The following is a 16411-nucleotide window of genomic DNA, read 5'->3' as shown; positions in this document are numbered from 1 at the left end:
GGACAGCCCTCTCTTTGTCCTTGGAACCTCCCTGATCTTGCTTAATTTTAAGCACCTCAAGCAACACTTTCCAAAACTTGTTGGCATACTGCTGCACACTTTCATTGTCTTTTTACTCAAGTCTATCCCACTTTTGGGTGAGAGTTTGCTCCGCATTAGGAGATAAAAATTGGGCATAAAATCTGTCCTTGAACTCTTTCCAAGTGCAAATGGGATCTTTGGTGGTCTTTTCAATGATCCACCAATGGGCAGCTGTCCCCTTTAAGAACATGCTTGCATGACGAATTTTGGACTTCTCAGTGAAGTCCTCATTACTTATAGCAATGTCAAACTGTGCCACAAAAGCTAGCACCTTAGAGGCATCATACTCTCCATGAAAGGCATCAAATTTCACGGACTTGTCCCCTGCCTTCAACTCCTTGAGCTTCTTGGGATGTGGTACATGTTCTTCTCTTTTTCTCTTTCCCTTATCCATCGGGGCAGCCCTCTCTGCACGGGCTTCATGGGCAATCAAAGATGTTTCAAGAGGCACGGTGACATGTGCATTATGAATCTGTGGCCCCGATGCATGTGACCTCCCCAAATGATGCCACGAGACAACTCAATGGGGAAAGTCTTTCGGCTTGCATGCCGACCACTCTCTCCATGATATACCTTCTTTGAATCCACAAGGCCATCATGTCGTCCACTAGCTCCAACATGCACATACTTGTTGCCTCCGATCCCATGAGGAGTAGATGCATGGCGAGAAGTGACTGGTACCTCTTCCTTGTGTATAAAAGACCTCAACCATTGAGATGCTGAGTCTCCCTGCTTCTAACGAGGTGGATTCTTGAATACTAGCTCTCCATCCTCTCCTTCCTTGAGATCACCCTTGCGGATGAGATAGGAAAGGTCATATCCACCATAGCATCAGCTTTCCCTGCTTCAGTGTGACAGTTTGTACATGGGGATCTTCATGCAGAAATTTCAGCTCTTGCTCCTTTGCTTGCAAAAGCTTCTTGATGTGCTCCAATTCAGCCCTCAAGGCATTGGGCTCATCCTCATGCATAGGCTCTTTTCCACGGGATGGCTGTCCCATGAATACACTGTCATAACCTCTCTCAAAAGGTTTGTGCCTTCCAAGCAATGCATTAGAATCACGTGAAGCACTTGATTGACCCTAGAATCTGGCACCTCCAAAGAATTGCCTTGGCTGTCCATTGAGTCAAGTGTCTGTGTATGCTTCCAATCTCAAAACACCGTGTCTCCTCTTGAGAAAGAGAGACAACTAGGCTCTGATACCAATGTAACCGCTCCCTATAGGAGGCCTATACATCGGAAGACAAAATACACATTTTTAGATCACTTAACTATTATCAACAATGAACATTATTAGCAACGTTAAAACGGAAATTAACCAATAACACTTGACACCAACACTGGGGCCGGAAAGGCCCCCCCCCCCCCCCCCCCCCCCCTCAATACATTTGTATTCGTGCCTGGAACTGTGTCTTACCTATGGGACTGTCACTCCATAGGAAGACCAGGTTCTTATGTTTTACGTCGTGCCATTTTTGTGCTGACAGATATTTTGTACTTGTTCCATGAACGGGAGATATGTCCATGATACTATTTGCACATGCACTCATGTTTTGCATGTTTGAAACTGTTTTCGCATGACTTGTATTTTTGTGTTTGCCTGCTTGACGTGTTACTTACTGAGCGGGGACGCCTGCCAGTGAGTCGTGAAGTCTGCTCTGTCTTCTGATGAGTTTTGGTGCATGTGAACAGGTGGTAAGTATATTGCACATGTTATTTTAATATTTCATATTTTTAACCTTTGTTTTATAAGGTCATTGGTTCACACTCACTTAAAAGTGGGCACCCACTTAGGGGACAAGGTGGGGAGCCCCACTTAAGTGTGTGTGTGGGGGTGGGTGCATGGTCACCTACCCACACCCCATAGAACTAGCCACCCACATGCAATCGTGGGGGGGCCAGCCAAATCACTCTGATATTACTCCACTTCAACCTTACAAATTAAAGCAACCACCTCCATTGTGGACCATCAGCAACAATCGTTTTTCACCCTTCGTGGAGAATCGAGCGTTCATCTCTTCGCTCCTTCAGGCTGCGCATGTGCACGAGCAAACGGCTCCTTCTGTACTGCTGTACCCGGCTGCTGACAGGCTGCGCTCCCTTCTCCAATAGGCGACTGCCTCTCATACTGGTGGCTGCGCCTGTTTTACCTGCAGGCTGCCCACCATCTACAGGCGGCTGCCCACCTTCTACAGTTCACAGGCGGCTGCCCACCTTCTACAGTTCACAGGCTGCGCCTGTTTTACAGCAGGGCTGCCCCCCATCTACAGGCGGCTGCCCACCATCTATAGGCGGTTGCATACTTCACAGGCTGCGCCTGTTCTTCAGCAGGGCTGCCCACCATCTACAGGCGGCTGCCCATTCAAATCGGCCGGTTCCTCCACGCTGCAGCCAGGCAACTCCTCCCTTGCAAGTGGGTGCTCCTCCTTTCACAGCAGGTGGCTGTGGTCTTTGCGGTTGTACTTATCTTGGTGGCTGCACTAAGTTCTCTACGAGGCGACTGTGCCATCTCAACAAGGTGGCTGCTTCTTCAGCAAGGTGTTACCTCTCCTAAGGCTGCCTCTCTATTTCCTTCTTTGAAAGAGGTTGCACGTCTTCTCCACTGGCGGCTACAAGAGGACTTCACATCTCCTGGGTGGCTACACCTTCTACACAAATACCACGGGTATTGGTCCTCTATCTGCCAACCACTAGTAAGTGAATTTTCAGATTTGAATAAAGTACTATGTGTTAAATCTGATAAGGGACTCTCTCCACGGCAACACCCGTTCGGTGCTGGGTAGTCCAAGCTCTATTGGAGAACCTCGGTCCAAAGGTGCTAAGATCGGGAGGCGTTAGTACGAGAGCGCCTCTTTGTGCGTGGTCTCGGAACACCAGTGAGGCGCTCTCCGCGGAGTCCAGTGAAAGCACAAGACCGTAGAGACTGGACCACGCTAGTGGTCGTTCTGCTTCGAGCATCTACATCGAATTTCGACTTCGAGCCTATTTGTTTGGTACTGTATTCATATGTACATGGACATCATCTGGTTCTTGGAACCCATGGAGCATTGTATTTGTTAAATACTCCCAATAAATATATCATATATTGAGGGGGGGGTCGGCCCGTTCCGGCCCCAGTGCTGGTGTCCATCTTTCCATTTCATTTCATTCAATTTCAAGTTGAATTAAGTTGTCCATTTCAAATTGTGGTTTTAAAGTTGTGCTATTACGCGTGTGGGTGTCCAACAGAGTCTTCCCACTTGACGAGATCGGTTTCACTTCCTCTCCAATGGATACCTCTCAGCAGCGTCCCTCTCCAGCCTCTCCGCCTTCCCACTCCCCCTCGCCTCCTCCCCCCCCTCCCCCACCCTCGCCTCTGACTCTACCCGTAGTCGCTCCATTTGCCCCTTCCTCTTCCTCCGTGCCCCCCCCCCCCCCCCCCCCCCCCAATCCCGCGCTTCTCCAAAGCATTCTCATCAGCCCCCTGCAACTCCTAATCCGGAGAGGAGACAGTCGGCGAGTTCCATTCGTCGCCTCCTTCATCGTTTCTCAGAGCCGGTGGAGATGACCATTGCAGCCTCACCAGTGAGGGCTCTCCCACCTGAGTCTCCAGGCGGGCCTCCCAAGATCTTGAGGCAGCCTGTGGATTATAGTTTCTTCCAGTGTCTTTTGACGGAAGGGGCAAACAAGTTTGAGGAGACTGTAGCCCCTATTTGGGTATGTGTGGTCTTCCACCACTCCAGACCCTCAACGCAAGAGAATGGCGCGATGATCTTCTCTTTCCCCTTGAGTGCAGCCCCCGGGACAAAGTGGGATCCAGAGTCGGTGGCTGCTACCATTCAGGATCGGGTAGTTGAGCTATCGCATCATCTACAGGATCTCCGCATCACCAACGTTCTTACTCATCCATGGCCTCTGGCCAAGATGGAGCTTGGTGGATCAGCCCACAGAGACCAAGGAGGGGAGATGGTGACCTCCAGCCTAGAGGTGCTGCTTTTTGTGTTCATGCATACCTCTAACGCAGTACCTCTTCCTCCTCCTTACAGATATCTCCATTGTGATCGATGGAGCATGGAGTATGCATACTCTCGTAATCGGGCAGAGTGGCAGTACATAGAGGGCAGGATCCACGCCCACTTGGCACGACTTCGCACCAGGACAGATTGTGACTATTCCCCATCTAAGCCCGCGCCCAAGACTCTTGGAGTGGAGGGCAGTTCCAATAGTTCCGCCTCACACAGAGATTGATATGAGGATTGTTTCATGGAACATTCAGGGATTAGGGGGGGCCTCAGTGCTTTCAAGGACGAGGCGCCCTTAGAGGAGAGTTGCAGCAAGCTATGGTGGGGGACCTATTGACATTCTTTTCCTCCAGGAGCACCACCTTACTGAGGGGCATACCCACCGCTCCGGGAAGATTCTACCAAGCAGGAGTCATACTTTTTGGTCTCCATCCTTCGGCCCTTCAGGGATGCAGGGAGGAGTGCGTCTCTCTGTCAATGAGCAGCTTCTGCCGTCTATGACAGGATCGGGAGTCCTAGTTCCAGGACGTGCTCAATGGGTTACCATTCTGATTGGGGAGGACAGCATTGGCTTCCTCAACATTTATGCCCTGAATCCTGCTGCAGGTAGAGCCATCTTTTGGAGCACTGTCCGACATGCCCTACCCCAAGCTGATTTTTGGTGCATGGGCGATGACCTCAACATGATAGAGGCAGTAGAGGACAAACTTGGAGGTGGCACGGCCAGTATCAGGAGCGGAGTTCTCTGCATGGGAGGATATGATACTGATTCTTAGGGGACAGGACCGTTGGCATCTTCCAGAGTTTCGGCGTAGCCCTGGGAGTCTTAGCTTCTCTCGATCGGATAGGTAGAGCACTGGCCCCAAAACCTCTCTCGGCTAGACAGGTTTTATGTCGACGAGTGGGCTTGCAGCCGTGGAGGCATGGTTGGTTTTCTGGAAGGCACTACATTTTCAGATCATGCCCCAGTTATTCTGTCCCTAGAGGACCCATGGAGGCATGACAAGCATGCCAGCTCCAAGATTCCAAACAGCCTCATTCAGGACCCCGAGATCTGCAGCAAGATCGAGCAAATATGGGCGGTACTGGACTTTTCCTCAAGCTCTACAGCGTGCAATTCGGATGATGGCCTTGGGGAGATCAGTATTTTCTTAGAGGAGGCAGCCCATAGTAGATTGGAGGGATTTCAGGAGCAGGAGAGGAGTCTGAGGAGGGGCCTAGCCTCTTTACAACGTCTTTAGGAGAGTTCCCCAGACATCCCGTGGATTGAGATTCAGATCGCTCCGCCCACGAGAGATTTGGTCCATTGAGGAGAGGAGGGTGGAGTATAGATACCATGCCAAGGCTTCATTCTGGACTCAAGCCGGTGACAGAGTTACTGGAGACTTCTTTGAGATAGCTGGCCCACACAGGAGGAGAGATTGTATTGGCATGCTGCGTGGCCAGGATGGAGCTATTGTTTTTGATCCCTCGCATGTGAGAGCCATGGCCACGGATTTCTTCCAATCTCTTCTCACTGGTGCGCCATTATCCCCCTAGATGATGGATGCACGCGAGAGTCTGGAGGCACACGATAGAGGTGGTTCCCCCCTCCCTTCGGTCTTTCTTATTGACCCCTTTCACTTCAGAGGAGCTAGCGGAGGCGGTGAAGGCATTACCCAGGGGCAAATGCCTGGGCACGGATGGGCTTCCTATTTCTTTCTTTCTTTGCCATTGGGACCTCATGGAAGGTGGCCTTCGCGCTGCCTTCAATGAGATTATGCTCACAGGTGCCATGCCAGAGAGGCTCACAAAGGGCTTGATACATTTGACTCCCAAGGAGGGTGGTGATAGATTGGAGACCCGGCAGTGGAGACCCATCACCCTTCTAGGGACGGCCTATAAGATTTTGGCCAAGGCCATCAGCAGGCAACTTCAGCCTTCTCTCCCAGACTTGATCCATGACACTCAGACTGGTTTTGTTCAGGATTGGAGCATTTTGGACAACATCTTTACCTTTTGGGAGGCGACAGTTTCAGCCAGGATGCGGCAGCAGGACCTCATTGTGCTACTCCTAGACTTTGAGAAAGCTTATGATAGGGCGGATTGGAGCTTTCTGGAGGGCACTATGAGCCAGATGGGATTCCCCATGGAGTGGATTCGTGGAGTCTCAAGACTTTATTCGGCATCTCACAGCCAGGTTCTCATTCAGGGAGCTCGAGGCGACAGATTACCCCTTTCCCACTCGGTTCGACAGGGCTGTCCTTTCGCACCGTACCTCTTTCTATTAGTTTTCTTTCTGCCCAGGAGACCGGACTTCAAGGATTGCGCCTTCCCCTCTGTGTTAGAATTTATGCATCTCCGTGTTTTGGGGTTGTACCTATTTTTGGGTATTTTATATATTTTTCTTCTATTTTTTGGCGACCAGGCTCATGCCAGTGATGGGAGATTTGTAGTAGCAAGCCTGGCACATTTGGCGTGCTAGATGTAGCGAGGCCATCGAGGGTACCCATAATCCACCGGCAAAGACCATTAGGAGCATATGGCTCGATATCATTCACACCCTCCGCAGTCAGTGGGGGAAGTTGCAAGGAGGTTCTAACCACATGCGAAAGTGGCGGGGAGCCTTCTTGAGACTTTGGAGGCCTGGCCCTTTCCTCACAGATAGAGGCGGTGACCCCATTTGGTATTACAGACCACCTATATGGTTGTTCCCCCCCCCCCCTCCCCCTGTATGAGATAGCGTTATCCTCATAGAGTGGCCAGCCGGAGGAGAAGCATCTCTTCCCCTTTGATCATTTGTCTCCCGCCCTTATATGAGGTGAGGCTGTATTTAGCCCGTCATGGTTGTACTTAGCCCTTTGTGGCTATTTTTCTTTAATTAATTCCCAGAAAAAAAAAAAAGACGAAGCCACAATGATATCACCATCACAACAATCATGCACTGTGCCCTAATCATCGATGAACTCTACCACTAGACCAACTCTAGCAATGGCAAACACTGTTAGTTTTGAGTAGCATATCTCATGATGTCAGATCCATCCAAATCGAAATTCTTGTCAAGCACAAGCATATCCATAAATCCATTAAATGTGATGACCACCAGGCATTCCAATTGTTGTTCATCAAGGTACCACCTTGTTCATGAGTCTTTCAACTCTTTTGCCATGCCATTAAACTAAATATGAGCACCGCCCATATGATCCATACGCACGGACATACCATTCAACTATGTCCTTGGACTCCATATGGGCACCACCCATATGATCCATATACATTTGCAGACTATCATAAATCTCTTCGCATGTTCATACACCCTGTACAAGAGCTAGACAGGTACCAGTCATACGAGCCTCGCTCGTCCAATCGAGAGTACCACTCCTATCTATAGCATCCCGCCACACCCATGAGAGCACTGCTCTTCAAGTCAAAGAATACTCCTAGCAAGAGCTTCTGTAGGCACCAGGCATCGCCCGGTCTATCTAAGGCTTCATGAGCACTCAATCCCATGCACACACGCTCGAGGGACCACCCTCTGTGTTTTCCACGCTACCAACCATGCTTCATGTTTCAATTTCGCCTATGCACCACGCAGGGTTCAATCTAAGTCATCAATATTCATCAAGATAGATATCAAAAAAGACAAAGTTCAAAAAAATCCAATATTCATCGATATGCATGTCATCACCAGAGAGAGACTCCATCCATAACATGCCTTTGCAAAATAGTAATGACTCTGTCTCTTATAGCATAAACTTTAAAGATGGCTGGCTGGGCTTAAGAGCAATTGATGGTCATCACCAGAGAGAGACTCCATCCATAACATGCCTTTGCAAAATAGTAATGACTCTGTCTCTTATGCTCTAATACCACTGTAACTAAACCGGGCCAAGCCTGGAGGACCACACACTTTTGAATGACCATCAATCTGAACTTAAACGTTTAGACATTGGCCACAACCATTAAACATAATCACACATACTGAAAAATAAAATCATATGCAAAGGACACCACACTAGGACCGGAATGGCTGACCACCCCCCCCCCTCTCAAGAATTCTTTATTCCATGGGAGAATTTGTACAACAAAGGATGCGGGTGTAAAAGCACCGGGATTTTCGAGCTTTACTCAGACAGGTACAAGTGTTCAAACATTGTTTTCCACAAGAGTAACTTTTAGCCCACATAGGCCTCCATGAAGGTAGCCAAATCCATCCATAAAGGACCTTGCAACACTTCCATGCTCTTCCTGACGCAAGATAGTTACATGAGGATTTACGCCCTGTGGAGCTTCATGATCAAAAATCTCTTGGTAGTCAAAGGCATGTATTCAAGCATGTGGGCCTGTGTGGTGGTAGAGGTGCTCTGGCACCATTTGGTTCACCCTTATGATTTGGAGAGTGTTCGGTGAGCCCGGACTTATTTTACAAAGGATGTGAACAAGAGAATTTTTCTAAGGTTACTACAAAGTTGCCTAGGCACATGTATGCGATGATGGCAGCGTTTGGAAGCCAGTTGAAGGCTGAAATATCTGTTTTGGGACAGATTTTCAGTCCAAGCTCTTTCAAGGGTTCTCTTCTCTGCGAGCGTCCTTGTGCCAATACATCTTGTCCTTGTTTGAGCGATTGCTTATGCCAAATATCACATACACAAAATGCACACTGCTCTGCTAAAGTCCTTCGTAAGTAATGATGCCCAAGCTCTCTACAGGAGCTGAATATGCACTCGAGATTGAATACTTGCAAGAAATTGATTGAAAAGCTAGGCAAAATATTGAATTTTACCTTGAATTTCTTGTATGGATGTTTGCAGAAGAAAAACCCCAACTTTTTTAAGATGCAAAAGGCCCAATTTTGATGTATAAGGCTGATTTATGCAAAATCCTTAATTTTCCAAGTGTACAGAAGCTTCAATTTTGCAGATTCTCTCCAATTTTATGAAAAACCCCGATCTGTGTCGAAACCCTAATCTGTGTGCTACAAAAAAGAAAAGCTTACAAGCAAGTACTACAAGTACATGTGGGTAAACACATGTATGTGCAAGTATAGCCAGGTGAAGGTATGACTACAAGTACGATTGGGTATAGACGAGTGCAACAAGTATAGGTGCAGCAAGTGTACACACAACAGTGCATGTAGGCACAATACCTGTATGGATGCCACAGGCTGTACGGACAGAGGTGGAAACCCTAATATGATCTTGTATGGGTACTGTAGAAGCCGTATTGAAACCCTAATATTTGAATCTATGCAGAAACACTAAAATGACATAATGGTGGGCAAAGGCAAGTGCCTAAGGGTGGCAACCAATGCTGGAAACATTTTTTTAATGGGTGAGAATTTGAGGTTTGCACTGACCGTCTTGCTTTGTGCTAAGTGCGCAGTGGAGTGCCCACCAACACTGCTGATCTTCCAACCAATAGTATGCATGATTGAGTGTCTCCCAAGCAAGGCCAATCCAATGGCCGGTGCAAGTAACAGAAAAGGAACCGTTTTTCAAATCCAACTCACACATGGAACTTGTTGGTATAAAACTAGACGAGATGAAGCACTAGTACATGGATTCCAAGGAATTCGTAGAGAGTGTGAACAAGCATTGGACGCCACAGAACCGTGCCACTTCTTCATACATGATGGTTGACTTTTCTACAAAAGTCAGCTCTGTCTCTTGAAGAAGTTTCAGAGATCTCTACTCCATGATGCCCATGACTGCCATCAGTGGATGTCATAGAAGCATGAACTCCATGTTGGAGAAGTTAGTTATAATGCCCAAGTAGAGGCGGCACATGTTCAAGTACGTGCAACATTGTCCAATTTGTTAGAAGAAGGTAAAAGTGTCTCATGGGAAGAAAGCAAAGTTGCTACGACTATTGCTTGTGCTCCTCTTTTATATCTTGGTTGCTCAACCATATTAAAGTCACCCCCAATGATCCAATGATCAGCATGAGGACCTTCCAAAAGGAAATCCTCTCTCTCCCCTCTATGATTAGGTGCACACATGTTCAGAATAACAATGTGTCTCCCATCCTGAATAATGATGATCCACTGCGCTCTAGCAAGCAAAATGACACCAAGGACAATTATGCAAGGCGAGATAGAGGTTGACACTGAAATACATATACCACCTTTGGTCCCTGCAGCTCCGGACCAAAAGGTGTGGCTAGATAATAATTTGCCACATCTACCACATTGGTTTGCATCGAGTTTATGCTCCCGCAAGAGTAAAATGTCCATGGGACCTTCCGTTTTGCAGAGTGAAATAAGTTGTTTCCGACGACACGGAAAAACACCATCAAGTCCCTATATGTTCCATGAGACAATCCTCATGAAGACAAGGATTGAAAAGCACGACCAGATCTCATGGTGATGTAGAAGGAACCCCCTTCAAGACGGGAACATGTCTCGCATAAGTGAGGGATGGGGGTCCGGGGACGCCTGCCATCCCTGTCCATCACCCATCACTGTGTAGTATATTGAGGTGCAATAGCGGCTGCAGAGGGAGAAATATGATGAGCACGTCCATGCCGCCTCCTAGTGTGACCTCTAGACCTAGGACGATCTCTAGCAAGATGACCCTGCTGGTGGCAAATACGGCACTGATCCTCTGTCAAAAATGTGAACCATCCAATCTCTGTAACAAGATGTAACCAACAGTGATGTATGGGTCATGAACAAGAGCAAAAAATTGGGGTACTCCAACATAAGCGGCAGTAACCGCTACAAAAACAGACAAAGGTAATCCTGGAAGGACAAGTACTTCCAATGCCTAACCAAATGCAGCTCCTATGGAAGCCAATAGCTTCCCAAAAACCCATGAAGAGTGGGAAATCTGAGAGAAATCAGAGTAAGGCGCTGATTCTCTGCTAGTGAGGTGGTAGCTCAAGTGGTGAAGTGTTTTGTCTTGGGACTGGGAGGTCATGGGTTTCAAACCCCCACTAGGTGCTCCCTCGGTGGCATTATCTAGTGCCTACGGGCGGTGAAAAAACGGTAACTATGGGAGGATCTTGGGCCTAAGGCCAGTCGGGAAAAAAAAAGGGTGCTGATTCTCTGCCTTGGATCCAAGTCCAACCGATACTCGAAGAAGAATAACTTCCATAGGCCAAGGGGTTGGGCTGCCAGCAAGTGCCTGAGACATGGCTTCCGCAGAGTTGTCAACTTGGAAGAACCCTTGTCCAAGTAAACGTGCATCAAGAAGTGCACAACCAATTCCAACAAGAGGGCTGCCAAAAGCCAATGTCTAACTTGTGAACGGGTGAGGTAAGAGCAATCGATTCTCCCAACGAGAATTATCAATGTCACTTAGGAGGATGAGGAGCTGGTCTTGTGAAAAATTGATAGTTCTCTGGCCTGTGGGAGCAGAGAAGGATTGGCTTGGGTAGAAGCCATAATGCCAATCAAGAGATGGGCAGCCGACTTGAACAGAGTGAGCATTTTCCATATGCTGATGCAGGCAAAGAAGCAGGAGAGGCAGGAGGAAAGGCTTATCTATGCAGAGGAGAGAGGAGAGAAATGGGTGAAAGGTAGAGAAGGGGGCGGGCAAACAAAGAGGAGCAGGGCAGAGTGAATGGCTGGCAGGAGGGAAGTGCTCAGAGAGGAGAGGAATGGCAGGCAGGAGGAGGGGTGCACAGAGAGGAGGGTGAAGTGAATGGTGGCCAGAATGTGCGCAGCAGGGGAGGAGGGCGAAGTGAATGGCAGGAAAGGAGGAGATGTGTGCAGATGAGGGGGGCGAGGTGAATGGCGGGCAGAAGCAGGGGTGCGCAGAGAAGAAAAGGGCAAAGTGGATGGCAGGCAGAATGTGCCGGTGCACAGGTGTGCAGCAGTCAACAGTACGGGGAGCTCAGTTCCTTCAGTTATATTCATCTTTGTGAGTTTCCATGCCTAGCTCCAAATTGGCCAAGTTTACAGTGGGTTTTTCCCTAATCTATGTGGCACAATTCAAACCTGCCACCGGCTAACTGTGTTAGTGGATAATGGCGATTAGGGAGACAATATAATCACTTATATCTGGGCACATCTTAATACATGAAAACCGTGAGGATGATTGATCAGACAGTGAACTGTGCACTTGGGCACAACTACTCTCCAGCGCTCCCCGTCTTTTGAAGAAGTTTGTTAATGTGGAGTCTTGAGCCATCCTTTTCAGACAAAAAACAAAATCACACAGTTGCTGCCATTTAACTAGGTTCTCATCATTTGTGTTGCGTGACAGGACAATGGCACGGTGGTTTCAAGTCATGACCTGAGGCCTGCATAGTCACCAAAAACAAGAAACAGGAACGGAAACATTCGAGGAATGGAAATGGGGAAACGAGTTTCTAGGGGTGGAAACGGCTGTTTCCTGTGACAATATCACTTGGGAAACAAGAAACGGCCATGGAAACGGATGGGGTCTTGAAACGGAGAAACGCGTTTGTAGGGTCTGAAACGGCCATTTCCTATGACTATGCCTGAGGGTATTATCCATCGAACTGTGAGAGATTGAGCAGTAAACACTCTTGGAATGCCCAGTAGTAGTACACCACATCCTGAAGGGGTGTGGCAACACTCAAACTTTTCATTCACAGAACGCAAAGTCTATTTCTATGATGACCTCTATTGTGAAGGTGCTACATCACCAGGAATAGCACTATATTTTCTGGCATTCTTATTGTTTCTGTATGGGCATGTACATCTCATAAATATATTCGGCATCAAAAGACGATAGCAATCTCTCTCTCTCTCTCGCCCAACCCCCCGGCATCCGAGAGATTCTCCACCCTACAGCTTCAGATCTGAGAAATCCTAGAGATAAAAGAGTGCCCCTCCACAGGCAGCCGATGTGGAGAGCCTCTATACAATCATGGATGTCAAGGACCCACTTGGATCCTCTCACATTGTAGCAGTGTACTCGTGGCACTTACAGGGCTGTTGTTTCTTCTTTTAGCTCTAGCTCAATTTTTTTAAATCATGTCTTTTTTTCCATGATTTTGCCACTTCGTGTACACATTGTAACACTTTTGGTCTCATAGGCCCTTTGGTGTTTTGAAGACGTTAATAGAGCTCTCTCTCTCTCTCTCTCTCTCTCTCTCTCTCTCTCTCTCTCTCTCTCTCTTTGTGTGTGTGTGTGTGTGTGTGTGTGTGTGTGTGAAGTTTACTAACCTTCCTAGTACTTGAAAGTTTGAATCGAGGAGGAGAAATCCAGCACCTTCAGCATTGCCATCCTTATCACCAAGGCAGGATATCATAATTGTCCCATTATCTAAGCAATGAGATGTATGAGGAAATGCCATGCCAGTTTTTGCTGCTATTTCCTCAGGTTCTACCACTTTATGTAAGACCGGCTTTCTCGGATTTTTAGCAGTATCAACCACATAAACTCTGCTTGACCTGCACAATTCCACACAACAATAGTTTAAAAAAGATCCAACTTAAAAAAAACTTGCAGCACATATGCACGTGCAAGGACAGATGCGGCACACACACAAGGGTAGCTGGTTGTGTAAATGCCATGAATGCTTACACCAGCGAAGGGAGGATGAGGAATCGTCGCTCAGCAGACACGTCCCCATGGCAGGAGCTGCATGCATTCCAACCTGTATGGTGCAATTCATCACCCAGATACTTTACAGGCAATCTGTGCACAACCTTAGAGTAAGTCGATGACTTGGAGTCCACATCCACAGTTGCCAAGTAATCAGGCTTCCCTTTCCTAGTACCTTCACATAAGAACTGCTTCAACATGACTATGCCAAATTGCATACATATGCATGTATGTATTGTGTGAATTTTATGTTTATTATTATAATAAGATACTCTATTATTATAATAAGATGTAATTATATGTACAGAAAAAGAGAAAATTCTCCCTCTCTCTCTCTCTCTCTCTCTCTCTCTCTCTCTCACACACACACACACATAACCAAGCCCCTTATGGAGAGAACTTTTTTTATTAACAATTGGGTAGCTTATTAGTTGCTTACATACTATAGAAATTGCCACTGCATGTCTCTTCTGTACCTTATTCTGAACCAAGAAATACTGATTAACTTATTATCAAACTAAGAAACATTAGGTTAGCCTAATGGTAAACTAAAGAAGATTAGTCTCATCATAGAACGGTTAAACCTTTTTTGCTAAATAACGTACCATATATAAAATTAAGGAAAACAGGCAACTTATGCCGACAATTAAGACAAATTAAGACTAAATTAACAAGCAATAGCTTACACTGAGCAACTAAGACTACGGTAAATTCGCAGAGATCAATTGATTAAGGGTTTATTACAATGACATAACAAATAGCTCATACCGGTGTAGACAGCAGTGACATACAAAATCTCCTCGCGAGGGCCATCCATGGCATCAAGCGGCGTTCCATAACCAGGCCCTCCTCCACCCTCATGGCAGCATGATGGGCTGATTGTTGCCATTCTCGTGCGTTCAATCAAACTGCACAATGATCATACACTGATGATCGGTTAACACACAGATTAGACAGTAAAAATTGTACAATAATCAGTACGCTGATGATGGGTTAGAACAGTACATCATGGGTTAACACACAGATTACAGTAAAAATTGCACAATAATCAGTACGCTGATGATCAAACTTCCCAATAGCCAATACACAGATTAGACAGTAAAAATTGCACAATGTTCAGTACGCTGATGATTTAAGTGGCCATTAAACCTTGTAGAAGATTAGGAACTCCCAATGTGAAGCAACTATAGATAAGGCCTAGGTTAGGTAGATAAAGGTCCTAAAACTTCAATTTTTTATTTGTGGGCCTAGCTTAGGTCTAAAAATATTTTTGTCTTCCATACCCTTAACCAGAGGGGATGCACCTTACCTTGCCAACATCATCTCATATGCATGTGAGGTGGCATGGCACATCATGGCATAGCTTAGACCCATTGGTAATTTGGAAAGTGGAAAATCCTAATACTCAATAATTAGAAAGCATATGATGGATTAGTGCATAAATTAGCCAACTATTTTGTTACACCTTAGGAGTATTTGCCTTTCTTTTTGTACTTGCAAGCTTCTATTATGGGGGCCCAAGCAACACATCACTAGGGAGTGCCTTTCTTCCTCCCAGATGCCTACCCATTCCTCCTCCCCCAAACCCATGGGGTGGGGCTCAGAAGCATGCCTATCCTCAACCCACAATTGCAGGAGCTTACTTCCCATTGCCAAGTTTTTTGCACCAGAATGTTGTATAAGAAGCTATCCATGCCTTCTCGTCTATAGTTCAATGTCCTCACTTGATAAATAGCATATCTATAAAGAGCCTCATTAGAGAGAGGATTGGGCCCTCTCCATGTTGGCGATGCCCACATAGTCACATTGACCACCCTGCCCATGCTTCCTTAGTAAAGATTTGTGAATATAGAGTTGGGTATGCTTTCAAATGAGTTTTAAAACTTTTTACCCATGGTATTGTGTTGTGTACTCAACATATTTATTCATAGCCATGTCTGAACTTTTTGCTTTACATTTTTTGATCAATAAAGAATGGATGTGGCATAGAATTCTTTTTAGATTGTAATGTATGTAGTGGTTATGTTGTGTGTTTATCACACCTTATGTTCACCCTCTAGATTATGTCTAATGCCTAAGATGGCCACTCTTGTTTTGTATTTGGCTCAAAAATCTAGTAGATCATGACCTCCCATGGCAAACAAGGGCAAGCTTATCCAAATGCTCTTAGAACTTGTCTAAAGTTCAATGCAATCAAAATCTAGAATTCACCTTTACTTTCTTAATACACGTATACAATTCAAAATTTTGAAATGCTCAAGAGATGGGGTTCACTCTTGCAAAAGTTTAAGTCCAACCTTTCTTTACCTTCGAAATTGCTTGAACTAAACTTCTATAATGCACTTTGGATCAAGCCCACATATTTTTAATCAATTCTAAATCGTCATGGGCACTCCATTCAAACCCTTGCATGTGACCATTCAAAAATTTGAGACCGCATTTTGAAATTGTAAGATAAGTGCCTTCAAAAAGCAAAGTCTAAGGAGATGACAATTCTTTTTTAGGAGTGAGTTGTGATCTTACACATTAGTTGGATGAACTGGTAGTTTTTTCAATGTATGCAATACTCCGCGATCATGACTTGAAGGGGTTTGAAACTCGAGACCCATGCCTTTAGATCATGACTTGAAGGGGTTTGAAACTCGAGACCCATGCCTTTAGATCATGACTTGAAGGGGTTTGAAACTCGAGACCCATGCCTTTAGATCATGGTCACCCTTTATACTCCACGATCATGACTTGAAGGGGTTTGACACTCGAGACCCATGCCTTTAGATCATGGTCACCCTTTATAGCAACTAAATCGTGTAGTTTGGGCGATTATATTTGTGA

At 46.3% G+C, this 16411-nt stretch overlaps 1 protein-coding gene across 12 annotated transcripts in view; it reads right to left on the bottom strand.

The window, feature by feature from the left end:
- Nucleotides 1–14864, bottom strand: part of LOC147636751 (selenium-binding protein 2-like) — a 47672-nt gene extending 32808 nt beyond the window's left edge. Inside the window, exons 1-4 of one of the 12 annotated variants that reach the window (XM_086800266.1) lie at nucleotides 14729–14864; nucleotides 14348–14487; nucleotides 13559–13767; nucleotides 13198–13425 (exon numbers count right to left, since the gene is read on the bottom strand). In XM_086800266.1, coding sequence (XP_086656392.1) covers nucleotides 13198–13425; nucleotides 13559–13767; nucleotides 14348–14440 — 530 coding nt within the window. In that variant the 5' untranslated portion in view covers nucleotides 14441–14487; nucleotides 14729–14864. The other 11 variants (XM_086800259.1, XM_086800267.1, XM_086800260.1 and 8 more) reach the window with 11 other exon arrangements.
- Between the last annotated feature and the right edge of the window lie 1547 nt (nucleotides 14865–16411).

Source organism: Cibotium barometz, chromosome 7, assembly GCF_041138505.1.
Source record: "Cibotium barometz isolate CiBa-2024 chromosome 7, ASM4113850v1, whole genome shotgun sequence".
Taxonomy (NCBI): Eukaryota; Viridiplantae; Streptophyta; class Polypodiopsida; order Cyatheales; family Cibotiaceae; genus Cibotium; species Cibotium barometz.
This window is presented reverse-complemented; position numbering and strand designations above follow the sequence as displayed.